General features: G+C 43.0%; 1 protein-coding gene across 4 annotated transcripts in view; it reads left to right on the top strand.

The window, feature by feature from the left end:
* The window catches only part of LOC146797710 (plasma membrane calcium-transporting ATPase 2-like), a 2,176,758-nt gene that overhangs the window by 2,064,896 nt on the left and 84,451 nt on the right, over positions 1-27,411 (top strand). For all 4 annotated transcript variants that reach the window (XM_085624877.1, XM_085624876.1, XM_085624878.1 and 1 more), the window contains one exon: positions 25,751-25,854. In XM_085624877.1, coding sequence (XP_085481003.1) covers positions 25,751-25,854 — 104 coding nt within the window. The remainder of the gene's footprint in view (positions 1-25,750; positions 25,855-27,411) is intronic.

Raw genomic sequence — 27,411 nt, 5'->3', positions numbered from 1 at the left:
CATTGAGATGTCATTACAGACATGAAACCAAGGTGTCTATTTACTAAGATTTAATGCCGTGTTTGAGTCACAAAAGTAATGCAAAAGGATGCTAAATCTTTTTTCACCTATTTACTATCCAGCATAAAACCTGTTTTATGCTGAAAAATAACTTGAAAGGAGCGCAAAGCAGCGCAGAGGGCTGCTTTCATTAAGGACGCATACCATGGCCAATGTTTCTGATGCTAAGCCCCATTTACTTAAAAAGGTGGACCGGGTTTAGCGTCAGAAAATAGCACCTGTTTCAAATAGGCACTAAGGAGAAATGGCTTCATTTCTCCTTTCTTTTCTAAATATGTATGTGTGCTGCATTGTACAGCACACATACAAAGTGGGAAAAGGCTTAAGGTTAGTCTAAGCATGGTATTTTGTACTGGAAGGTTCTCTTCCAGTATAAAACCTATGCTAGACTCATGGAGACACCCTAGCACTGCAGAGCAAAGGTGTGTCCGTGGCGTACGGCAGCATATTTCGGCTCCGCAGCTAGGGAGAGGGAGGAGAGTGGCAACTTTCTGTAACTATGGCGCTCTCCTGCTCTCACCTTCTCACACAGCGCAGCCTTTGTGGCTGCTGCACTGCACTCCGTGAGAATCTAGGAAATCTACCCCCAATTGTTAAAAATGGAAGAAGTGTGGATTTCAGTTATTATTGGATCAATATACTTTTCCAAAATTATTGAGAGAGATGACTTTCTATGTTCAGCATTCCCTTTCCACACTATTTCTTCAGACTGTCCACCTCTCTGATGCCTAATGCCTCTACTATTTTAAATAGTAACATTTTAGTAGAAATAAAAGTTTTTTTAATCTTCCTTTTAAATGTATGCAAATCAATGTTTTTGAGATGCAGAAAACTATTTGAAGGCTGAGCTCATATCTTAAATGAAATGAAATGTGCAGCTATGGATAGTAAGACTGTTTGAAAAAGTGAGGTTGGGACATTTAGTTTTTCTTTTTTTACTTTTTGCACTTTATTTAGTCTGTAGGTGCATCATCAAACATGCATGTGCCCTAGTTTAAAAAAACAATTGTATTTTGAGTTAAGTATAAGGTTATGATAAATGTATGTATTTATTGTCTATAAAAATTTCGCTCTGTTTACTTTTCAAACAACTACATTAAAAAGTAATGAATTGAAACATATTTTTAAATAAGTAACATTGTAAATCAAACAAAGCAAAACTATCAGGGTCCATACAATTTTCACTGACTTAGAACTCTTTAAATAGGTAATACAAACAAATAGAAATTAGTGAGATTGGGTGCCTATTTATTTAATGAGCTTGTAGCAAAGATAAGAACCATTTTAATGCACATATGCGTCCTTATAAACAGTACAGTAAATGATTCGTGGCCTGTATTTTCCAGTAGCATGCCTCTCAGACACATTTTGTAAGCAAGGTATACATTCCAGTTGTTTATCAGATCTTCCCAGACAGCTTATATGGAGCGGGGGAGTAATGATATGTGAGTTGATGCCTTAACAAGTCTTATCTCAGGGACTAGCTGTGAATCTTCTAGGTAGATAGTGACCATCTGGGAGCCAATCAAAATTTAGAACTACAGTACCATACAGCTGCCTGATTTACAATCACACTTCGTTTCCAGGTCGTGTAGATACTGTATTAAGATGTAATTTGAAAGTATGGGAGTGTTAAATTCCCATTTGACCACTTTCAAATTTTTTACTTCTGGGTCCAGTAGTGGTTTAGGAGGTTTTAGACTTATTTAGGGGAAACATCGGACATTTTACTGGTTGAATTGATATGCTATGTAAAATGAAGAGTCACAATTATTGCACCAGCATGTAGTTCCAAGATGCAACCAAAATCAACTGATTGTATTCTCCGTATTTTGTCAGTTGATGTCGAAATACCATAATGAGTGGTTAATTTGTCAAATAAAATGTGCCTGGGCTAACGGGAGTAATGTGCTGGTGCAAACTGCCTCCTGACGAAAGCCCCAGCATTTATTTTTCTGGAGAGAACATGGCCTAATTTTATTTATTTATTTATTTGTCTAGCGCTGCGAATACCCTGAGGCGTCTAGGTGCTTAGCATCCAACCGCATGCCATCACTGAGATTCAGCAAATGCTTGAGTCTAAATTAAAAAAATTATAAAGTAAATTACCAGGTCTTTAAACTTTTCCTAAAGAAAAGCAGGTCAGGCAAATTTTTAAGCTTGATAGGTAGACGATGCCACAGTCTGGTTGTGATATTTATAAAGCTTTTACCGCCCCAGTTTGAGAGTCGGGGTTTGGGGACCTCCAACATCTTGTGTGAAGAGGACTGAAGATCGGGGTGTACCAGCGGAAGCAGTCAATCAAATAATCAGGGCCATGGTTATACAGGGCCTTAAAGGCGATGCAGAGGGCCTTGAAATTAATCAGTTTTTCCACTGGTAGCCAATGTAAAGCATTAAGGGACTGCTTGGATGAGGAGTGTTTTGGGATACCAAAAATCAGCCGGGCCGCAGAGTTCTGGAGAACCTGCAGTTTAACAAGGAGTGCCTTGTATATGCCAATCAAAAGGGCATTACAGCAGTCCAGCCTAGACAAGACTAATGCCAAGACCACAATTTTCTGAAGTTCTGGCGGTATCAAGGGAAAAACTTTCCTCAGAATTTTCAATGGATGAAAAGTGGATGAAATCGCTTTCACGTGATGGGAGAAGGACAGGTGGTGTCAAAAATGACACCCAGGTTTTTCACCTCAGTAGCTGGGGTGGGCAATTCTGTGGGCCACCAGTCACAGGACCAGAAGGACAGATCTCTGCCAAAAAGAAGAACCTTGGTCTTATTAGAGATCAGTTTAAGGCAGTTCTCTGACATCCATCTACTCACCTGTCGCATACAGGTGTGAAAGTTGTGAGCTGTGTCCTGAATATTGTTTGAAATAGACATAATAATCTGGGTATCGTCTTCATACAACACCGCGACAAATCCATTGGATTTGATCAGTCTAGATATGTGGACCACATACACATTAAAAAGGGTTGGGCTTAGGGACGAGCCCTGAGGGACCCCACATGGGAGCTTGAAGTTCTGGGACCTGAAGAAGTCCGCTTCCACAAATTGTTCACGATCTGTAAGGAAGGATTTGAAAAGAGAAAGGGCTGCGCCTGCTATGTCTATTTCTCGGGGGCGATGTATCAGGAGGCTGTGACCTATTATTATTTTATTATTATTATTTAAATTTATATATAAGGCGCAACAGCTATCCAAAAAGGGTTTCCCGGCGCCCGCCAGAACAGAAGCAAAAGAAAAAGAGGCAAGACTTACTGATTGAAAAGCCAGGTTTTAAGTGACTTACGGAAGAGTGTGTAATTAGTTTCGATACGAAGAGACAAGAGAAGAGCATTCCACAAGACGGGGCCCAAGTGGGTAAAGGAGCGGCCACCCATGCGGGATAATCTAATCCTAGGTGCCTGGAATTTAGACCGAAGAGTTCATGAAGGCAGATAGGGGTGAGCTACGTTTTGCAAATACTGGGGAGCCGTGCCGAGCTTAATTCTGAACATATGGCTCAGAGCTTTAAACTTGATCCGGTTCTCAACCCTGAGCCAATGAAGGTCTCTCAGGGAGCCCGAAATGGAGGCTGCTCTGGGAACCCGGCAGAGCAATCTGGCAGCAGATTTCTGCACCCGCTGTAGCTTGCGTGTCACGTCTTTATTGGCTCCTAGGTAGAGAATGTTACCGTAGTCCAGTCTAGAAGTAACAAGAGCCTGGACTACGGTTCTCTGGGTAGGGCTAGGTAGCATCCAAACAATTTTCTTCAGCCATTTCAAAATAGTGAAACAGGTTGCGGTCACCTTCATGGCTTGTTGACGCATAGATAGTAAGTCGTCAATGATGAAGCCAAGGTTGCGGACATGGTGGGAAAGCTGCGGCAGCGCACTCATTTCTATAGGCCAATGTTGAGGACCCCAGCAATCTTTGTCTTTCCCCAAAATTAGGACCTCTGTTTTTTCACCATTAAGCTTGAGAAAATTGGCTTGCATCCCAGACCGAAGAGCAGATGGCTCTGACTCTTTCCCAGGAAAAAGAGAAAAAAATAATCTGGGTGTCATCGGCGTATGAAAATAATGACAACCCAGCCTCCTCAACGTTCGCTGCCCGGGGTCTAACGTAGATGTTAAACAACAGAGGACTAAGGATAGACCCCTGGGGAACTCCATAAGGAGAAGAGTGGATCTTTGAGTTGGCTACAGAAAAAAAGACCTGGAATGTGCGATCGGTGAGGAAGGAAGTTAGCCAGCTAAGTGCAGGCCCAATGACCCCCAAAGATTGTAAGGCCTTTAGCAGCACGGCGTGAGACACTGTGTAAAAGGCCGCGCTTAAATCAAGTAAAACAAGAGCTACCGTGTCGTCGGCATCCAGGCGCTGGTGTAGCATTTCTGTGACACCAAGGAGAGTAGTTTCAGTGGAATAGCCAGTTCTGAAACCAGATTGAGAGGGATGAAGAAACTTGTGAGTTTCAATGAAATGGGACGATTGACCATTAATATGCTTCTCCAAAATCTTAGAAAATACTGGAAGTAAGGAGATTGGCTGGTAGTTCGAAGACAACGTAGGGTCAGAGTTGGCCTTTATTAGCAAAGGAATTACCATTGCATGCTTCCATTTAGAGACAACGATGGACTCCTTTAAGGAGGCATTTAAAAGTTCCACGATAGTTGTAAGTGCTGGCAGTTCAAGCAGCTGCAGTACTGTGATAGGAAGGAGGTCACGGGGGAGCAAGATTTAAAACTACCTAAATGCTGTTTAAGAGTAGTGATGTCTAGTGGTGACCAATATTCCAGCTTATTGGTGGAGTCCGTAGTGCGAGTATCTCTACAATTGTTCAAAGGGGCTAGCTGGGAGTGGGTAGATGGTGGTGGGGCGGAATTTGTTGGCTTATTACCATCCAGAGTGGAATATATTGCTTCCACTTTGTTCGTAAAAAATTGAGCAAGGTTCTTGCATTGCACTTCATTCAGACTGGGGGGTGTGGGCTGGGTTGCAGAGCCTGATAATTCTTTGACCATCTTAAATAATGTTTTAGAGCAATTCTGTGCATCAGTTATAGTTGAGGAGACATATTCTGCATGGGCTGTCCTACAAAGAGAATGATATTCTCTTTTAGCACGTAAATAGGCAAGTTTGTGATCAGGCGCATAGACCCTCCTCCAGCGTCTTTCCATATTTTTACATTTAGTTTTCTCCATTTTTAGCCTGTCGGAAAACCAGGGGGCGGTGATTATTCACCTTCTTAATGGAGGGAGGAAGGCAGATGTCCGTGGCTTTCTGGATCCAATTTTGAAAAGCCACCAAGTCAGAAGTAAACATGTTTTTAAAGGTAGGGACATTGGTGGACAGAGGTTTGTAAAATATATCGATATCCAGCTTTCTCCAGTTCCTAATTAGTTTTTGAGTACCACGAGTCGCCACGTGCGAATTCTCTGGAATCAGTAGCCTGAAACCAACCAAAAAGTGGTCAGACCAACACAGTGGAGTAGCTGTGGAGCAATCAATGTTGGATAAAGTAGAAAAAATGGGGTCTAGTAGATGATCAGCTTTGTGAGTGGGGCCTGAATTACAGAGCAGAATATTTATTGCTGTCAAATCAGAAATAAAGGTATTACTAGTAGTACATGCAGGATCCTCCAAATGGAGATTAAGATCCCCCAAAATAGAAAAATTAGCAGAGCTAAGAAGGAAGAGTGTAACTAGATCTGGGAAAGTTGTGGCCCAGGGTGGCGGTAGACCAGTATCCCCGAAAAAGTGAAATGAGGAGTTAACGTCAATTTAAATACTGCAGATTCGCAGCCAGTAATAGGCAAACCTTCAAATTTACAACTATATGTGCTTTTGTAAATGATAGTGATCCCTCCACCTATTTTACCATCCCTGTCTTTCCTAACTATGGCATAATTGGATGGCAGAGCTACGGCTACATCAGGGCCAGAGCTGGCATTAAGCCATGTCTCTGTAAGAAAAATAGCATCAGGCTGTTTGTCTAATAAGAAATCAAAAATATCAGCTTGGTGCTTTGGAAGTGAGCGACAATTGATGCTGAAGAAAGAAAATTCCTTAGTAAGTGGGGTCCCACATTTAGCGTGCAGATTTACTTGCTGTTTGGTAGGAATATTGGGTGCTAAGACACTGGGTACCCTACATAATCCTATGTGCAATGTAAGGTTGCATCCCAAGCAGGAGTCAGTACCTTCCTCAGTATGAAGTAATGTGCAATCTGGGTACGGATTAGTGCAATACTCCAGCAACTGTTGTAAAGAGTATGTTATGATGTCCCTATTAATTGAACCAGAGATCGTAGCCCCGGGTCCCGGCCAGGCGCAGATGGGCTTGCCTTTGGCGCGCGGCCGCTGTGCGCACATGTCATTGGCTCTTTTTGTAATGCCTGGTTTTGTAGGGAATGGAAAAACTAGACCGTCCCTTTCCCAAGATGGTGGTTGTGTGTGGCCCAAGCAGGAAGTAGGTCGCTTTTGGTTACCCTGAGACCACCTTCCACTCAAACAGCCCGCTAATGACTGCGGTGGACAGGGGGGATCTCAAGGAGATTATTCCACACAGTAAGCAGAATTAAAAACAATTAGTGCAACATATGCTACTGTATCAAATGCCACCGAAAGCTCCAATAGTATCAGGGCAGCCATGCCTCCATTATGGATCCATTGATGGATTCAACCCAGATCTGGCTGGGGTGAGTGTCTGAAAGGTTTCAGAGCTCCGTCCATCATCTCCTTGTGTTTACTTTGTTCGCCCTAAGTTGGCAGGGTATGCCCAGACCTGGGTCCTTTGCTCACTTTGCCACTGGATTCAAGCTAGCCTGACTGATGAGGGCTGTTAGCCCGAAACCGGTCCCAGGATGCTTGTTTCTGGTCCAGGGAAGACATGGCTTGACAGTATGGGCTGGATTGTTCCCATAAAAGACAGGGTCAAGACTGAATTGCATATAGCTGTGTCTGAACTGGGGTGGAGAAGAGAGCTAAAGAATGATGATGGATTCAACCCACATCTGTGACTGAGGGTGAGTGTCTGAAAAGTTTCAGTGCTCCGTCCATCACCTCCTTGTGTTTGCTTTGTTCGCCCTAATTTGGCAGGGTATGCCCAAACATGGGTCCTTTGCTCACTTTGCCACTGGATTCAAGCTAGCCTGGCTGATGAGGGCTGTTAGCCCGAAACCGGTCCCAAGATGCTTGTTTCCGGTCCAGGGAAGACCTGGCTTGGAAGTTCGGGCTAGACGGTTCCCATGAGGCACAAGGTCAAGACTGATTTGCATATAGCTGTGTCTGAACTGGGGTGGCGAAGTGAGCTAAAGAATGATGATGGATTCAACCCAGATCTGTGATTGGGGTGAGTGTCTGAAAACTTTCAGTGCTCCGTCCATCATCTCCTTGTGTTTGCTCCATTAGCCACTGAGTGCCTGATTTCTTATGAAGCTGTGATTAATGCAAGCTCAGTGGCTGGAGCTGCTGATTTCGGAGCTGGGGAACTGGGTTTGAGTCTCGGCGTGGCTAAACATCCTGTGATTCTGGGCAAATCACGTGCCTATCAAATGTGTGTGTGCTTAACTGGCGCTATAGGCACAGGTGTTGATGATTAGGTGCCAGTGCTGAGAACCGGACACCACTGGCTCAAATTAAGCACTGCCAAAATGTCTGCAAATGAGTCCTGAAAATAGCATTTGCACCTGGCAAACTGAAATGTCTGCATGGAAAGGCCAGTGGAACGTCAATGAGCAGCATCTACAGCTATAGAGGACACTATCACATACTGTTTGATCACAAGTGGTTCTTTTTATATAATCATTTAGGTCTGAAGGTAATTTGTAATATCACAAACACCCAACACAAAACTAAATTGTTGTCCTTCACAGCTCCTTAATCACTTTTGATGAAACATATTCCAGAACCTCATGAAGAAAGCAAAGTATGTCTGAGTCCTATTTTAACAGGATCATGGAAAGGAGCAATCATGAGCATGCCCCATTTTGGGCTTCATTAAAAAAATGTGCCAACACATCTTAGTACCTGTTCTAACAAACTCCCTTTATAAGCCATCTCTTAACATAAAAGCAACCTTTCTTTGCCTCTTGGTCTCTATATTGTAACTAAACTGGTTTAGATTAAAAACAAAAAACAGGGTGCAAAGAAAAAATTACATCAGTTGGTAGCAAGTCGTAATATGTTATTATGAAGTCCATAGTGAAAACCTGATCTTAGTTAAGAAACTCCAGCTCAATAAATACTTCAAAGCATACAGGAGACATTAAACATCCCTGCCTAGTCCCCAAGGTGATATGAAAAGGAGTGATGTGGTGTTCAGTGCTCCCTAAGCTTTGCTGAAACATTGTAAATGTTACAATAGAACTAAATGATGTCAATGCTTGTGAATGGAGGGAGCTCTGCTTCACACAATGAAAATAATTCTCAGCCTCTAAAATAGTAGTCAGTGTGAGCAGGACCTCCCATGACTAGTAATGTAGACCATCAGCATACTTGCTTCTGATGGACAGAACAGATAATTTCCTCTCAAAATGTCTTCTTATTTGTAACCTTTTACAGAGGGGAGGATCCTCCAAAATTGGCATGTAAGCACTTTAACAAATATTTTATTTAAATTAGAAGTTAAATAGTCCTATAGGATACAAGCAATAATGAGCTAGTTTGTACTATTCTGAAGGCAGATATCATGGCATTACCCCAACTAATTTCTGCAAGCTTCTTTATTTTTTCTTTTACATAATAACTTCCTGCAGTTTACATACCTGCATAATTGTGCCAGGACATTTGACTCTGAGCATGAAGGTTGAATGACTCTGGGAGTTGGTCTGGAGGCTCCTTGGTTAGTGTTGTATGACTGCTTACAGGGGACTCGTCCCTTCAGGAGCTTCGGGGGAGGATTGTGGTGTGTATGTGGGGTCCGCAGTTATATTATTGTAACTGTGGGGGTTCTGACTTGATTGTATTCAATTGGTTAAACATCATTTATTCATTGCATTTGGGCGGTGAGGGGCTTCTTTCATATGTTGTGGGGGGTTGTGCGGGTTGGGCTGCTGGTACTTCGATTTCCTTGGACATGTGCGGGGTTTTTATTTGAAGCTACTTGTCCGGGGTGGGGGGAGACATTTCAGTAGGTTGTTTGTTCTATAGTTTTAGGGGTTTAGTGCCATCTTGACCTGGAGGGGGGGGGTACATTGTCTAGCCATATGTTGTTCCAACAAGATGACTGTCCTGGGCAAATGTAAGCTCCTCTCTTAGAATGTGCAGGGATTTGGCTCCTATAACGAGCAGTATAGAGTGTCATCGCTTCTTAAGAGGCACAATGTTGTCATGTTTGCAGGAGACCCCACCTTACTGATAATGAGGCTACAAAACTAGCGAAGAAATGGTGGGGGCAGGTTTACTATACCAATTACTCATCTTTTTCATGGGGGTGCTGGTCTGGTTTGCTCCTGGAATGTCCTTGCGTTGAGCTACATGGAGGCAGATGTAGAGGGGTAGTATCTGTTACTGCAGGGTAAGTTGGGTGGGGTTGGAGTGGGCCTTGTTAACTCATTTGTGCACAATTGGAGTGATGAGTCCTTTTATTTAACACTACGGGATATTATATCCCTGGCTGTTGACCCCAGACTGATATGGGTTGGGGACTTTAATTGCATGATGGATGGTGCTCTTGATCATCAGGCCCCCTCAACTACACACTAGGCCTAAGATGACATCCACGTTGCGTGAGGCTATGACACAATTGGGGCTTTGTGACATTTGGAGGGAATCCCATTCAACTGGCAAGATGTTTACATGCCACTCTCCAACACACAGTGCCTTTAGTAGACTCGATTGTATCCTCCTGCCGACCTCAATTAGTTCCTAGAGTCCTGATGGTGACACACCTGTCCCGTTATGCTCCAGTGACATGTGAGCTTTAATTGGGGGCTGGCCTCATGTCCCCATTTATTTGGAGGTTTTGCCTGGAGTTGTTGCAGGATCCTGTGGGCAGGGAAACACTAGCCGGTGTCCTTACAGGATACTTTGAGCGGGACTGGACTTCTACTCAAAGCCGAGCGATAGAATGGGAGGGAAGAAGGCCATATTACGAGGTGGTGTGTGGGCCTCTCTTGCAGAATGTGGCACTTTTTGGAACCGGAGCTTCTCCGAAAGGAGTGAGTACTGGCTGAGATCCAGCAGCTCCCCTCAGGCGACGTAGAGGGACATCAGGATAAAATGGTGACCCAGCACCAGGTAGCCCGTGTAAGAGATAGACTTAAGAACTATACCCTAAAGTCTTATCACCACTTATTATATAGAGAGGGTGACAGTTCTGGGCTGCTTTTGGTCTGGATACCATGCAGAGAAATACACTACTCTCCTATTCTTTATCTTAAGACTGCCCATGGGCAGGATGTTAACATGTAGTGCGGTATTGTTAAGACCTTTAGAGACCTTCTAAAAGTGAGTGTACTGTAGCTCCCAGGGAACGGGCCTCGAGCGCATTACAGATTTTTTTGGCAGCACTTCCAATTCCAAGGTTGGGGGATTTTGCAGCCCAAGAATGGCCTTTGCTTATCTGCCGTGGGGGGGAGGCGCTGGGAAGCGTTGACTTCCCTGCCGAGTTTTACCATGCTTTTACCCTTATCCTCACCCAGTGACTCCTTGAGGTGTACCAGCAGGCCTGTGACACCGGCATTCTGCCCCCATCCATGTGGGTGGCTGCATTTCTATGGTTTTGAATCTCGGTACTGCTGCCTCCGATCCATCTGCCCAGCGTCCACTCACAATGATAACCACTGATACGAAAGGTTCTATTTAAGGCTGTGCCCAGTGATTTCTCAGTTGGTCCATGAGGATCAGTTTGGTTTTATCCCAGGACGTAATACTACCATGAACCTGAGAAGGATGATGCACATTCTGCATGAGGTAGTGGGTAAGGAGGAAGAATTTGTGGTGGTAGAAATCGATATTACTAAGGCATTAGGTATGGTTGATTGGCATTATCTTATGAGAGTCTTGGAGGAAATGGGGTTTGGTGTGCACGTTCATGCATGGGTGCGTTTGTTATATACTGCACCAACAGCCAGTGTGAAGGTTGGCCGCTTGTGCTGTGGCCTGTGGGCGGTGGGTAGGGATATGTGCCAGGGCTGCCTTATATCACCTCCTCCCTTTGCCATAGCACTAGAGCCCCAGGCAATCTAAATTTGGCTGACTATGCCGTAATGGGGAATCCAAGTGGCAGATGTTAATCATCTGGTGTCTTTTTAATGCAGATGACAACCTATTTTGTCTTACAGACACTCAGGAGTCCCTACCTCTCTCCTACATTATCTGCATGTTTTGGGGGATCTAACGGGTCTTAAAATTAATCATGGCAAATCGCTGTTAGTTCCTGCTGTGTGCTCTGGCTACCTTGGAACCAGCCTCCCTCCCCACCCTGCCCCTGCACTGGGAAACGGATCAGTTATAATACCTGGGGATCATGGTAAGGCACACCTCCCAAAAGAAAAGCGCTATAATATTAATAGAATCATCAAGGGGCTGTGTGCGTTGGTCAAATTGTGGAATACCCTCCCCCTGTCTCTGATAGGTCCAGTGGTCCTGGCCAAGATGGTGTTTTTGCTGCGATGCCTGTACACTATGCAACATTCGCTTGACTCTTTCCCCCGGACAGAAGTAGGGCGCCATGAAATGTTTGTTTGTGCACATGCTGGAGGGGGGCTGGCGGTACCCAAACTGGAGCTGTACTTTTTAGCCTTCCAGCTACAGCACGCTGTCCACTGGCTGTCGATGGTAGGACCTGGGTGAAATCACTGTTTCAGCCAGGACATGTGCTCTTTCTCTTCAGCAATTGTAGATGTCAGGGGGCAGGGATGCACCGTTGGGATCATACAGTCTTAGTCACCCAGCATCAGTGGGGTAGCGGGCTGTTAAGGCATTTCTGGGTAGAGCCTATTTTGCTCAAGAGTTTAATTTTTGTGACCTGTGCAGAGTTGGTGAATGTTACTACTTGGTCAGGGGGGGTGGTGAGACCCTTGGGTACCTTTACCCCAATGAGGAATTTATTACTTTTGAGGCATCCCAGGAGGCTTTGGATTAGGGAATGGGCAATTCTAAATGTACTCCAGCATAGCTGTCATAGTAAGGGAAACATGGCCTAAGTTCCCCACTGCTCCGTCAATGTCACTTATGGTTTGAGGGCTGTTAGAGTTGGGGGGCCATCACTTGGTATCACATTTATATGAAACCGTAATGGCTGGTAGAGCCCAAACCCCATTTCCTGCCAGGGCTGCTTGTGAGGAGGAGTTGGGGGTGCCCTTGGTGTAGGTCCTGTTATCTGATCCAGTCTGTATTCCTGTAAGTGATTGTTTCGATTAATTAATTTCAGTTTCATACAATGCACATATATGACACCAGTGCTGTTCAACAGACTTGATCCCAGTAAACCTTGTGGCTGCCACTGGTAACAGGCTTCCGTTACAACGTTCTTACACCTTGCACTGTGCACTCCTTCTGGATGTCTGTTGTGGCACAAGTCGCTATAGTAGTGAGAACTCCAATAGGGATGGACCCGATTACTTATTTGCTGGGTATGTTTGATGGCGTAAGGGTACAAAAATGGAGTTTAAATTCCTGTATCTTCTGTTGTTGCTGGCTAAGAGACAAGCTGCGATTAACTGGATGGGGCAAGTTGGGACCAGCATGAAAGGATAGGTGAGAGATGTAAATGAGTGGACAATGATGAGAAGGTGGAAATGGACCTGCAAGCCCGGGGGACGATGCTGAGTAAATTTGTAGATCAGGGAGGATCGCAAGGAACTACGTCAGATGACGAGGTGCATGACACTCCCGCCTCTAATGCTTCAGCACCTACGGTGCATTCAGCGGAGAATGTTGGGATACAATACTTATGCATTATTACAGGGCATGAACTGTGATAACCTGCTGGCATATGTCAATTGTTTGGGGGTGACTGACTGCAATTCATCCACTGACGCTGCCTTCCTATTCTTTAACTCCTACTATGCTTTGGACATTTTTAGGATGTTTAAGTCACTATCTCTGCTAGCTTCTTTATTATTTACAGGACAATCATATTCCCAACAGGTACACCACTGTTTTGTCCTCGATAATCAACAAGGATTTATTTTAGCAATTGTAATAAGTCAATGAAGTTCCAATTGGCCTGTCTAGCAACAGCTTTAGATTCCATGTTACCCTGCTTGTAATAGTGAGATTTTATTTCTAAAATTGTTTCTGTATTCCTTTCCCAAGGCGCCCATTTATCTTTCTTTAACCTTGAACCACGATCTTCTTTTTTGCTACCTCAGCATCCAAGGCCCTAAATGTCAATTTGGAGTTCGTTTTAGCAATTAGAAGGGGTTCATTATCTCCTTTCCCCGCTCTTTGACCGTAATATTATGCCATAGACGTTTTGAAGCCATATCTTCATATAGATGCTATAGGAAAAGATGTTCACCTGCTTGATGAGGTCGCTTGGTCTGGGAGATTCGAGGCTGCATTTCATAGCAGCCTGGAGTCCTCATTTTCTCAACAACCTCTACTTTAAACGACCCGTTCTTCAATTGTTCATGCCGTATTTTATTGTATTGAATGTAGGCATAGAAAGGCAGTAGCAAGAATCTCTGTCAAATACAGGGGCATATGTACAAGCCCCTATCGCCACGGGAACGCCACTTTTTTCGATGTTCCTGTGGCGATAGGGGCTTCACCTTATTTTCAAGGCAGCATAAAGCCACTTAACATAGCTTAACCCTGCCTTGTAAATAAGGCCCAATTCCACACTATGCTTTTCGTGAAAGGAGTGGGCAATGGGTTATGCGGTGGACGTTCCACCCCAACACCTACTGATTTTGACGCCGCCTCCTATTTACAAGGGCGGCATAAATAGATGGCAGTGCCTGAATTAAGACCGGGGAAAACCTGATCTTAAACTGGCACAATGAAGAGAAATGTTTCATTTCTCCTCGTTTTTGCTGTTTTCATGTGTGCTACGTTGTGCAGCAGACATGAAAACCGTGAAAGGCCACTGATTGTTTATGTATAGGAAAGTCCCCCTTCCTGCACATAAACAATCATTTTTTGAAAATGCTGTTTTTCAAATTGTGTGTGTGCTGCATTAAGCAGCACACATAGAAGTTACAAAAGGGCATTTCAAGATTGTTTATGTGCAGGAAGGGGGACTAGCACATCTTCCCCTCGCACTATGGTCAAGTGTGCCTGCGTTGGCGCTAGGCTGCTAAATGCAGTGACGGCGCAGGGGGAACTGCAGGGCTGCACTATATTCTCGTAAATATGGTGCAGCCTTGCGTTTCTGATGTGGTGGAGAGAGGCGTTAAACCAGGAAGGCTAACGCCATTCTCCGCCACTTCCCTTGTATATATGCACCACAGTCTTATATACGCAGAGGCATTTGCCTTGAACAGTTTGATTCTGTGGTACCCAAGCCAACTCCAAACTATTCTAATATGTGATCAGAGTTTTGAGGGTTGCTCAGTCAGCAGATTCATAAACACCTTTGCCTTTGGATGAGTTTGAATGTCATTTTACCTATAATAAATGTGATACTTGACCACATTAAAGCAAGCATCCATGCCTTGATATTCTTGAAAAGCGTATATTAGACAAAATTAAATGCAATGTCAAATAAATGTGTTCAAGGTCATGTCTCACCATAGTCGGACCATGAGAAAGGCGGCGAGTAGCTTTTAATCACTTAATCACTTGTGAATTTGCAGCAGTGTGTAATAAATCAGAATATACCATGGCCCCTTAATCTATATTCAACATAACACGTCCTCAATCAGATTTTACTCAAGGACACATATCGACCCGTTAGACGTGCCTGCCAACCTCCATTTCACATACATTAACGTTGAAGCAGTAGAGAGAAATTGGGAATGGCAGATTTAAAATACAGTCCACTACTTAATTTAAAACGAGTTATGTGAAAAAAGACTGAATTATTTATGTCAAAATGATTAGCACACGAACCCTTAAAACGGGCCTGGAAGTAGGGGTTGCTTTATATTGCAAAAATAAAAGCACCATCATGGAATAATGAATTGTATAAAATATTTTCCGCACACTTTTCTTAGGCTCCCACTATACCACCTGACGTGTGGTACAGATGTGTATAAATAATATCAAACGAAATTAAGAAGAGCTGGTAATGCTTTTGTAGTTTACAGTTTTGACTCATGAATCATACCTTGATAGGTGTGGATATGTCTAATAGCATCTTCATTGAGCTCGAGCCTAATGTGATGTATGCATCACAATACACAGAAGCTGTTCCAATTTTCATGTTATTTCCGCAAATTACTTCGCAAAAAAAACAAAACCCGTCTGTGAACCCCATCTGCGAGCTGTGCTTAGATTGCCACTGTTTCATTATTTCTGAGTTATTATGTAACTTTCGTAGGTTGGCAATGTTTTCAACATCACAGTTTGTTCGCCAAGAAAGAATTTTATTTATTTATTTATGAAGGACACGGACATATGGGAGAAAACAAGCAGTGACAAAGACAATAGGAGTAGGTGTTTTACAATAGAAAATATTGTGTGACTGCAGCAGAGGGAAGTGTCTTGCAGCATTTGTGTTATGGTAGCACTGATGCTGTCCCACGATGAATGGGTTGTGGCTCTTTGATACTGCGGAAGGGGGAGCAAACCCCTTTGGGACAGAGAAGTGGGTCCCGGTGGAACCTACAATAGTGGAAATACTTTTTACCCAGCACCATGAGCAGTGAAACCAACACTTGCCAAACAACCCATCAAAGTAATGGCCACCAAGAAAAAGAAGCAAATTGCGGATGGAAGCTGACAGAAAGCTCCTCTCTATGTTGTCTGTTCGGCTGAGGTCCAGGAGAACACAATAACGTAATGTAGCCAGACTTCAACAAATAACAGAATTTTCAACTAACATTACAGCTCTCCAGAAAAAAGGCCCTACATTTAAAATAGGTGCAAGTGCTTTGAAGGTGTCTCCCTCAGAGTGCACAATTGAAGAGTCCATTGGTGGAAGAAACACCATCGTCCATCTCTCGTGGTAACTTTACCTAGAGTATGTGTGGGAACCGGAAATCACCAGCCAAACGAAGAAACATTGTTTGCACCCGCGTGAGTGGTCTCCCTAAGGTGCTAGGAAGGCTTTTCCAGCATCTTCAGGATAATATCTTTCCGGTTAAAGGTTCCTTACTCCTTTCTGAGGTTGTCCTTCTATTGAGGTTATGTAACTAAATATGGCGTTAGTTTAGGCACATAGGATCAAGGGGGTGATCTATCGCCATGGCTTCAGTTATGTAAACATCTTTGCAAAACCGGTGATGGAGCAAGAATCAGTGTTGGTAGTGTCGTCATCTAAACTCACAATCAGAAGCTATCCTACTGTAAGCCTCCATTTTTTGACAGATCTAAACATTCTCACATTAGAATACCATCTGCTTAATCGAGTTATCACACATATGATCATGTTTCATGCAATTACAGCTGTCTCTCTGCCTGCTTCGGTTTATCTTTCCTGTACACATATTTGCCTGTCATGTCCACAACATTTGCAGCTACTAGTTGACCGTAAGACTTAGAAGCACATTTCGGGGTATCTTGATATTGAGCCCCCTTGCTAATTTCCGTGACCTCCTTGTTAAAGTGCCTTCCTTCCAAGAGAACAATGGGAGATACTGGGCAGGAGGCCATGTTCATTTCTCCAATCCATAACTCGTCCAAGAGCAATTCAAATCTTAACTTGTACACCAAATGCAATGCGTTTTAACTCACGCCTGATGCGTCAGATGCATTTACAAATGTAAATAATCTTACAGATCAGATTATATAATATGCTGCCTTTAACACTGAAAGTTACAACTATGAATATAGTTTCATCTATTGGTTTCAGTGTGTGTTATTTAATTATGCTGTGATTTTTAGGGTTCGTACCTATATGAACATTGTATTTAGTGTGTGAGGTATGGCTTGCATGGCTGGGGTGCAAGATTATTTAAATGTATGATAGAAAGGTCTAAGCTGTTCTTGAACCACAACAGCGCCACAGAGTTTGCGTAATTAGGCGGATTCCTCACCTTCCTAGCAGAGTACCTACTCGTGTTGAGGGAGAGCTAATTCTCTCTCTCACTCTCTCCCTCCCTCCCCTGACTCCCTCAGTTGTAGCAGAGTAAGCTGGCAGTCTTGTTATCTCTTCTCCTGCTGCATAGCCATGGGGAGCAGGAGATGGGCATAGTGGTGCCCTCATTGCTCATGCCCCACTGAGAGTCTCCCTTCATAGCCATAGGATTCCCCTAATGTACTACATCAAATAGTGTCCGCTCCAAGTCAAAATGGCTGATTTCTGGATGAACCCATTAGCCACATGATTCCTAGGGCTCAGTTCAAGGCCTATGATTGGACCAGATAATGATTGATGGTACCTCCAGACTCCAGAGTACCACTGCTGTGGATATAAGTTCCATACCCTATGGGTGGACTCAAATACAAATATCTCTGGACTTGATGGTCAATTTGCAGTTTATGCTTCTTCAGGCTGTGATGGAACATTCTGGTCACCAGAAATGTCAATGCAGGGACTTCTGGCCTAAATTTCTGTTTGGATTTCAAGGTGCTTCAAAATACTTTTTACATTCCTTGGTCACTTTTGTTTCCCCCAGCAAAAAAGCTTTGAAATTCTGCACTCCTGCCTCGGCTCCTGATAGTCTCCAAGCCTGGAGACATTCATTAGCACCACCCCGTGGCCCCCAAGGCAGATGACTCTGCCAATCTGCAGCCACCAAAAACGTTATGCCAACAGCCACTCTAGGAATACCTGTATGTCCAGCAGAAGTCAGTGGGCCTACTCCAACGTTACCCATCACAGGACAACTCCACAGACATCCACGGGAGCCATCTTCCTTTGGGGTCCCTATAATTCCACCTCCCTCTGTCCCACAGAGCTAATGAGGAAGCTAGTGCCACATCCACACTGTGAGTTGGTCGGATTTTCTCTTCTACAGTTCCACTCCTTCCAAAAGTCAATTCCCTTGATCAAGGGTTTAAAAGTAGAGGTGGAGATTGCACAATCCAGAGATGCCATATCACCCATCCACGCTTCAGTAACATGGATCGGGCTCATGTTAGTCAATCCATTCATAAAGCACAGTTACATTTAGGACATCAATTTCCTCACACTTGATTTTCACCTATTCCAGGCATATGTTCCCACCTGCAATTGAGTCCACTAACTTCGGGCACAGATGTATGCCTAGTAAAAGGAATACATGTCCTGCCTCCTTATTTGAGGGGATGGGTACAAGTAAAAGTCAAAATAAAACCATAAAGTTGCTACTGGTATCTTTATGGGTATTTCATAGGCTTCAATCTGCAAACGTTTGTGCTACGTAGAAAGAGCACAATTGAAAAGACTTGTGAACAAGCATCAGTAGAGGAAAGGAAATCAGTTGTGGCAAACAACAGGGAGTACATAAATAGACCCCTCATACTGATCTCCGCCATCCTCCTCTTGTTCTGTGAATCTTTGTGGAGCCAGGTATCAGCTGATGATATGCTGTATGTCACTGTGTACATGTGTGTTTGGGACATGCAATGATTATGATATGCCTTTGAGTGTGTGCAGATTAGTGTTAAATGTTGGATAAGTCTTGTTTTTACAAAATTATCAATTGACATATTTGCAATTTTGTGCGTTTGTTATGTTTGTTGGCATTTCATTGTAACAGTGTGTACAGATATATATATAACAAGTTACCAATGGGTCAGAGTAACATATGCATCAATGACAGTCATGATAGGAGATATTGATTCCTTTTCTGATGTGCAACATGCAACTGATGCAACAGAAGTAACTAGCAGGACACTCAAAGTTTTGCTCTATTCAGAGGTTGTGTGGCAGTATGAGCGAGGATCCAGGGCACAGGTCATGGAGTGCATACAACAGTGAGTGACTGGCTGGTTCTGTGTCCATTACATCCAAAAGCCACTGGAGTTCAGCTATCAATGTCTGATGTGCTAGGAAATGGCCTACAGGCAGCCCATGATCCTTGCAGAGTTTTTCAAATAGCAGGAGGGTGACATCCTGGAACAGGGATCCTAGAGTGTCCACCCCTTCCCCCTTCTCCTCCCAGAGCTCCACTCCCTCCCTCCCAAGAAGTTCCCTGAATGGTCGTAGGGATCTAACATGGATCTCTGGCGTGTATGGCATTAGGGCCGGGGTCAGTCGAAGGCTCCTAGTGTAGTTACTGTAGGCAATAGTTAACAGCTTGTGAGAGTTGGGTGGGAGCTTACTGGATGTCAGCAATAATTCATGAATCCCTTGTGCAGTGTGACGTTGCGCAGGAGGACCAAGTTCAGCCAGGTGTTGACCAGCCAGCGTGACAACCACTCTAACTGAGCCACCAGATAGTAACATTCAAAATAGGGGGCACCCAGGCCCCCCTTTTCAACTGGGATTTGAAGCTTCCGTCAGAAAAATCGTTTCCGTCCCTTATTTCAAATGAAGGACACCAACATGTTATGTAGGGTGCAGGATATGGAGCATGGTGTATGGGCAGGCAGGTATTAAAGAAATAATGGCACCAAGGAAGAATCACCATCTTAGCAAGAGCGACACGTCCTTGCACGTAAGTGGCAGGGAGACGCAGAATGCCATCTGCGGCCTCAGGGAGGCAATCACTCGAGTTAGATTTCCATCAATTAAGTCACACGTGTTGTGATACATTCTGCTCCCAAGATATCTAAACTTGACGGCTCCCATCGCACCCAGTGTGGGCCCACCAGAAGACACTGCATTGGACATGCTGGGCTCACAGGGAACAGGCAGGTCTTGGCCCAATTCACACCCAGGCCCAATGGTTTCCGGAATTCCTCCAGTATGATCTCAATGTTCCCAAGCCCTTGCTGGATGTCCACCCATATTGTCAGCCTACAAGGTAATCGTGTGCTGCTCATCACCTAACATGATACCCCACAGTCTGCTCGTCCAGTCAATGGTTCCACCACCATCAGTGTGAAGAGATGGGGTGACAGCAGACACCCCAGGTGTGTCCCCCTGCTGATTTCAAAGGGGGGCGAGATCAGTTCACCTGTTTTGACCCTGGCAGTGTGTACTGGGTAGTGGGGACCTGTGCTCATCTTCGCCCCCATGCAGAGTCCAGACTGCCCAATGATGTCCTCGGGGTCCGGGGCCTGTAGCAGTGCTCAATTGGCTCTCACCTAGTATGGGGATGGACGCCACTCAACACAGGCCTTCCACCTCCCAGCTCGTCACCCGCAGGGGAGACAGGCTACGCTGCACCAGAGAGGGTTTGCCGTCAGCTGTGGCACTGTTGTGGCAGCCCGCACAGGCATACCCAGGCTGCAACAGCTAGGCCCGGATCCGGATTACCTGAGGGCCTCCCTTTCTTCAGGGAGCACCCAACACCATATTTCTGCACTCGGTCCAGGAAAGGCCCCCCTCGAGTCCCTTCAGCAGCAGAGGTGCTGGTGGGCCGATGGCAGAAGGATGAGGAGCAGATCGTGGGTCAGGAAACGGAGTTGCCTTAGCTGACGGCCACCATCTTGCCACTCTCTGCCACGCCCCATATGGCTTTTTGATGATAGCACTATTCCCTGCTACTATTGATTTTTCTGTGATTCCCTTGCAGTACTTGTAATCAAGTCAGGTGATGCGACTCACTGTGAGTTTTGCTTTGAGTATATGTATCCCTATTTGGGCTATGGTAATACCTCGGTAGATGTGGGTACATAAAATCACGCCACTTACCGATTTATAGGTGTTTTTGCATTTGCATATGTTTCCCTGTGACTATCCCTGAATTTCGTTCCCACATTGTAGTGAATAATTCATATTTTCCAGCCTCCCCCTCGCCACTCCAACGTATACACCTAAAACATAGGACTCGTCATAGATCTACGCTCATACATGTGAACTACATCTGTGAAATTTTATTATACTATTTCTATTTCATATACTTAAAATGCCTTTTCTGAATTGGGTGGGGGGGGGGGGGGGTGTGTTTGTTACGCATACCAATGTTTCCAAAGTAATCACTCTAGGATGTTACAACGAGAGGCATATATTGACCGACACCGACTTACTCATCTCTCCACACAAAGTTATCTTTTTCATGAAAAAAGGATATCATCTTACATTTCCTGAAAATGATTGGCATGAAATTCATGTTAAGATTTGCCCATAATATTTTTAAGTGGAAACAAAAAATATTTTCTTTTTGAGAATCATGTCGGTCTTCCTACAGTCGGACAATATTTTTACGTGACTGGCTATGCATTTATTTTCCAATGTAAATCGGCGAATATTGTATTCATTTCGCCTCTGTTTAAAGGTGTATTGGTCATTAAAGATACTTAGAGCACATAAATAGAAGTTCCTGAGCTGAACAATAAATCTCATTGACAGATGGAAACCAAGGGTGAGCTGCTTGAATCAATGGCTTCCCCATTTCCCTATTACTTTCTGCTCTGCTTCAATTAGCAAGCAAAGTACACGGCACCAAAGCCATAACTCATTCCCTTCTTACAAAGGAAACAATATCTTGGTCGATAGCCCAGAGGGGAATCCTGTTAGTACTGGTTAAAATAAAGTGCTTGTGCGCCCAAGAAGTGAAACCCGAGGCTCCCTTCACGCAAGCCTTTGTAGGTGGAAAGAGGTTTCCTTGTGAGTGAAATGGGAGATTACAAGAGCTGTCCAGTGCAACCTTTGTAATGTGTAATGTAAGCCAGGGGGGATCCGATCCCGCAGCTGCTGTGACGGTGAGACACGCGAGCAGCCCACGTGATTCATTTAGGCTATTTATTAATTGCTATTCTTCATCTTGAATATTCATGATAAAATAGTTCTGCCACAGTGCTGCGGCTTTATCCATATCGGTTACGTAGCCCGAGAAGTGATTGAGAAGAAAAAGATGAGGCCACATGTATCAACATTAGGAATAGCGATTACCGAATTGCGATTTCATGTGATCGCAATTAATTAATTGGTACTCCTAATGTATGAAACTATAAGAGTTTCATTTAGGGGTTCCTAGGGGATCGCAAATCAACCTAACTCATTAATATTAATAAGGTAGGTTGCAATTTGCGACCCCCCTCTGGAATTGCTAAAATCACTGAAATGTTGGCCTGTTGGGGTCAGCAGACTACCATATCCGTGATTGCTTTTCGATAGAATATATATATACATTTTTTAAATGCCGCCAGTTTCCTTAAAGGAAAACGGGTTGTGTTTAAAAAAGAAAAACAAAAAGTTTTCTTTTCATTTTGTAAGAGCAGGCAGTTGTCTGTGGGAGCACTCCCTGCTCTCCAAAAACATTTTCACCATCATTCCTAAAGAGGAAGGGGTTTCCTTGGAGATCCCTTCCCATTTGCAAATGGGTTCCCAACAACTTGAAGTTGGTGGTAAAATGAGAATGTTTTGCAACCACATTTATGGTCACAAAATATTCATACATATCATTGCGATTCTGTATTTGGATGGGACGCCCTAAACACGCCTCTTCCAAATACCAAGTCACAAACCCATTTTGCAATTCGGTAACAGGTTAGCGAATCAGAAAATAGGTTTTGTTACATGGGTAAAGCCCTTTTTTGCGTTCGCAAACGGGCTGATTCTGTGACTTCGCCATGTTTGCGAATGAAAAACTTCTTAATGCATGTGACCCATGATTCTTTTCTTGGTTGTTTCTACGTCTTTTACCATATATTTGGTCTTAGCATGTTTTCAAGCAGTAATTCATAACATTTTGACTTCTGTGGATCCCCATTAAATTATTACTGGAATCAATGGACTCCCTCAGAATCATTATCGGAATGTGGAGACGCTCATGGATTAATTATTGGACCCGAAGACCCTAGCCTAAGCAATTTCGATGGTTTGAACCATAAAACCATGCACACAAATACTGAAACAAGCATTCATCAAACAAATAGACAAATGATGAAGTATTTTTCTTACATTTTCCCATATTAAAAAAACATATGGCACATTGGCGATTTTCTAAATTCTGTTGAGGGCACCCTTCATTCAGATATACTTTTTGATACAATTACACTGCTGTCACACAGCAACCTGAGGATAACATCTTAATTTTTAGCCTCTAATTTTCAATTTCTTTACATTTGCAGAATGTGTTTTTGCTTATTTTATACCCTTTATTAAACTGTTAATATCATAAAATTTTCCAAGTGATCGCATCCCTCCTGATTGAGATACGGACCCCTGGGAATCCCCGGACCATGGGTTAAGAACAGCTTTAAAAACTTTTCAGTTGCTTCAGCTGCATCCTGGCTCATTTCCAACTGTGGAGGGAAGAACATACTCTACACCATTAGTACAAATATTTTCCTATGGGGAAAATGCAGCTTTTACTCAAACTGAATGTTTAGATCTGGCTGCACATGCTTGACATGTTGCGTGTGTTGTTTTTTGTCATCATTTGAGATAGAATACATAGCAGCTGGTGACGAAATGCAGATGGCAAGCATGACCTTTAGATTTGCCTTAGGTCACTTTGGGTAAAATAGATCTGTTTTCCAATCATGGCAAGCTTGCTTCCTCATTCGGCTTCCAAGCATGCAACTGTCTCAGTTGTATGTTGAGGCAAAACACATATATATGTCACTCTCACACTCACTTGGATTGAAAACCCCCGGCCCATTTGTCAGTCATGATGTGATGGGTATGACCAGACATGAGTCACTTGCTCACTGTGCAATTCGGCTTAAGTGGTGCCTCATTGATGAGATCCAAATGAGCTGAACCTGGTAGTTTTTTTTTCTTTTTTACAGTGCCAAAATGGCTCTTTAAGGAAATGGACCGTGACCCTTTCAAGGAATCCTTTCTCCCCCATCTCCCAATGATAGGAAATCACAAGTGGAAAAGAAGTATGGAATGCTCCATCTTCCAATTATCTGAACTCCAGATTTCTGGAAATACAGTCAGCCAATCAATTAACAGCGGGGAGATCAAGAGGAGACACATAAATGAGTTAAGCAATCCAAAAGAATTTAGAGCTGGGGGCTATGGAAAGGACTGGGGAATCTACCTTCCAGTGGGCCAGACGTGACCTAGTCACCTGGAGTTTACCCTTAGGATTAACTGCATGTATGATCCGCTCCGCTTGGGGGTATCACTCTTATCCAGTGTATCCTTTTCTCAGCCCTAATAAGGGCAGGGTAATTGTAATACATATTCACTATGTGCATAGTTTCACTAAGTGAATGATGCACAATGGGATATCACTAATAGAGCTACGTACCCAGTGAGAAAGATTTAGGTCCAAGGTGGGACCGTGCTCCTCTGTGCAGTGATAGGACATTCAACCACTCATTGATTTTGACCCAGAACCCTTCCACTAACAAAGGTAAACAGAACTTTGCAACAAAAATTAACACTTTCTTGAGGCAGACATAAAGTTTGAGAAAAGTTATCTTTTTTTTTTAACCTTTTCTAACTTTTCATGTATGCTGCACTGCACAGCACACATACTAGAATGGAAAAGCGTAAAGCTATGCCTGAGCATAATAGTTTAGGCTAAAAGGGTACCCTTCCAGTACAAAACCTATGAGTGACATAACTCACACACCCTTGACGCACACACCTTTGCACTGAGGAGCAAGAGTGTGTGCATTGGCACAAGGTAGTCTAAAGTGTGCCAGCTCAGGAGGAGACAAACAGTGCAATATCTTAGTATATATGGCACTGTTCTTTCTCATCCTTTCACACAAAGTAGTGCTGCATAAAAACTTATTAAATCGGCTCCAGCAAATTCCAAACCTCTTGCCATTAGGTTGGTCTTTGTACATAAGGAAATGTATAGCAGTGTGAAAGCATGGCTGTTCTTCTAGTAGGACGGTTGTTTTGTGGTCTGGGTATGTAAGCAGAGTATTGTAAGGCCAAGTATGGTGTCTAAAAAAAATAACTCAGTACCACAATCAACTAATAAAGAGTTAACAAGGAAACTCAGCGGATATGGGGGAAATGGAACGAATATCAGGGTAATATTTGTGATCCCCCAGAGGAAGGAACTATATCGAACAATTCCGACTAGAAAAGGTGTAATTAGCTGAAAGTAAGGTGATATATATGGATGTGGGCAAAGAGTGGGTTTTAAAAACTTACGACTGAATATACAAAAGTCCTTGCTGTACAAACAATTGGTGACATGTTGAAGACGGAATGTATGTAATGCAGGAAATACTTGCTATTGCAGATAAGGTTGAAAATTGAAAATGTTAATAAAAATATTGTTAAAAAAAAACAAGGAAACTCAGTCACAAAAAGGTCAATAAAGTGGGGCACATTTGTTTGTGACAAAGTCTTTTTTTTTGCTTTATTGCTGTTTGAATTCAAAGACTAGAGGTGTCTATGCAAACCGTAAAGACAAGTAAGCTGCAATGTTCCCCTTGGCAACATTCCCTGCATTCTCTTATATGGGGCTCATAGATTATGGCCATATGAACTTACTAAGGTCTTTTACATAACTGAATGGACTACAGTTCCAACTTTCATCTATCTGCATTGCCTCTAATTAACAAGCCGATGCTGTGCAAATAGCAGGAACTGCAGAAACAAAATGCAGCTGGGAGGGTGACTAATTTACAAACAACTCAGGCAGGAGATGCATCTGAAACTAAGAAAATTGTTTTATTAAATTTTGATTCATGTTTTGCAGGTATTATTGACAGCACACAAGAGCAGCGGCAAGTTGTGGCTGTGACGGGTGATGGAACAAATGATGGACCAGCTCTAAAGAAAGCTGATGTGGGCTTTGCAATGGTATGTCACAAGTAAAGATTCAATGGTAGTAGTTGTCTGATGGTTCTACAGGGTGCATGGTTCTTTAGTTTCTGGGATTTTAGAGAACTCTACCATTGCTTATCTTGATGAAAGCTTGTGGATTTCTTGGAAATCCTAAAAAAAGCAAGCATATCCTCATTAGTTTAGTGTTCTTTCTAAACAAGTTAATGCATGTAGGAAATGTACTGTTATTTCTGGAGATATTCTTGTTTCTTTAATACCTGTTTGCTAATCGTCTATAGGTCAATTGTCACATACTTTGCCACCATCTATATTCTATTTTTGATTTCTGTCTCGTGTGAGAAATTTCAATTTAATGGGCCACGAGATCGTTTCAGACTTAATGGGTTTTACTTTAAGAATGTTGGTTACACAGTATTTCACAAAGGTATCTCATCCACCAACTTTATTGAGCAAGGGGCTATAGTTAGTCCAACTGATTACAACAGCTTTCTAACTCATCTGGTATTCTTTCATGTAACATAATGGCAATTTATATTATGCTAGACAGTATAATAGATTATTAGGAAATAATGTCTCATCCGTCATTCCCCGGCATTGTACATTTCATTTAAAATCCTGACACTCACAGACAAGAACACCATAGTAGAATTTCACCTACCTCTATTTAAGCTTCAGACCTCCAAATGATTGGGCATTGGTGGGTAAACCCACCTTGTTTGCTGATTAATGTCCCAATAAATCAAGTGACAAAAAATATATATTAAAAATACATTAATATGGTGGTTTAGCACAGTAACGTGTCTTCCTTAAAATAAAATCAGAAAATCCCAATCACTTTCTAAAATATTCCTACCTAGGCAAATATCTGTAAAAGTAATGATTTTGTTAAAAGAAAAATAGCTAGTACATTAAATAAAACTACATAATTCTAGTATATCTAATATGCTTATTTGAATCACATTTTGACCTCTCACAATAACCATTTCGACAGGAGAAATACCTTCCTCCTAACTATTACTAAGTCACTCCATAGCCTGCAAGGTGGAGTGCATGGTGAACAGTGGGACATGTAAATTTAATTTTGCCATGTCATTACAGTGGCAACTTCCCCGAAAAGTGTTTTTACTGTGACACTCTGTGTCTGTCTTATGAGGAAAACTATAGTGCAGATTAATATAATAATTTTGATATCTTGGGTTTGGGACAAGCTAGAGAAATGGTTCAGCCATTATTTTTGATATATATTAGAATTCAACTTAATAGTGTAGGTAGCTTTGTAAAGAAATGTTTAGGAAAAATCTACTTTTAGAAATGTACATTTTCCCTGCCTGATGTTCTAGGGAGCTAATTTGCATCAGCAACAGTAGTTGCCCACCACTGTTTGATTTCAATGAGGTGTGGAAACTTCTCCCAGAGAAGGGACGATGACTTAGGTCTAATGACAGGGCAGCCCGAGACCAATGCAGGAAAAGCAGCTAGTTAGGATCCAGAACGTCATCAATAGGGACATTAGTGAGGCCTGCCCACCCACAGTTAAGTGTAAGATGAGAGCTGAGCAAAGGAAGGCTTTTG

Source organism: Triturus cristatus, chromosome 9 (genome assembly GCF_964204655.1).
Source record: "Triturus cristatus chromosome 9, aTriCri1.1, whole genome shotgun sequence".
Taxonomy (NCBI): domain Eukaryota; kingdom Metazoa; phylum Chordata; class Amphibia; order Caudata; family Salamandridae; genus Triturus; species Triturus cristatus.
The sequence above is the reverse complement of the archived record's forward strand: the minus strand, read 5'-3'. Positions and strand labels throughout refer to the sequence as shown.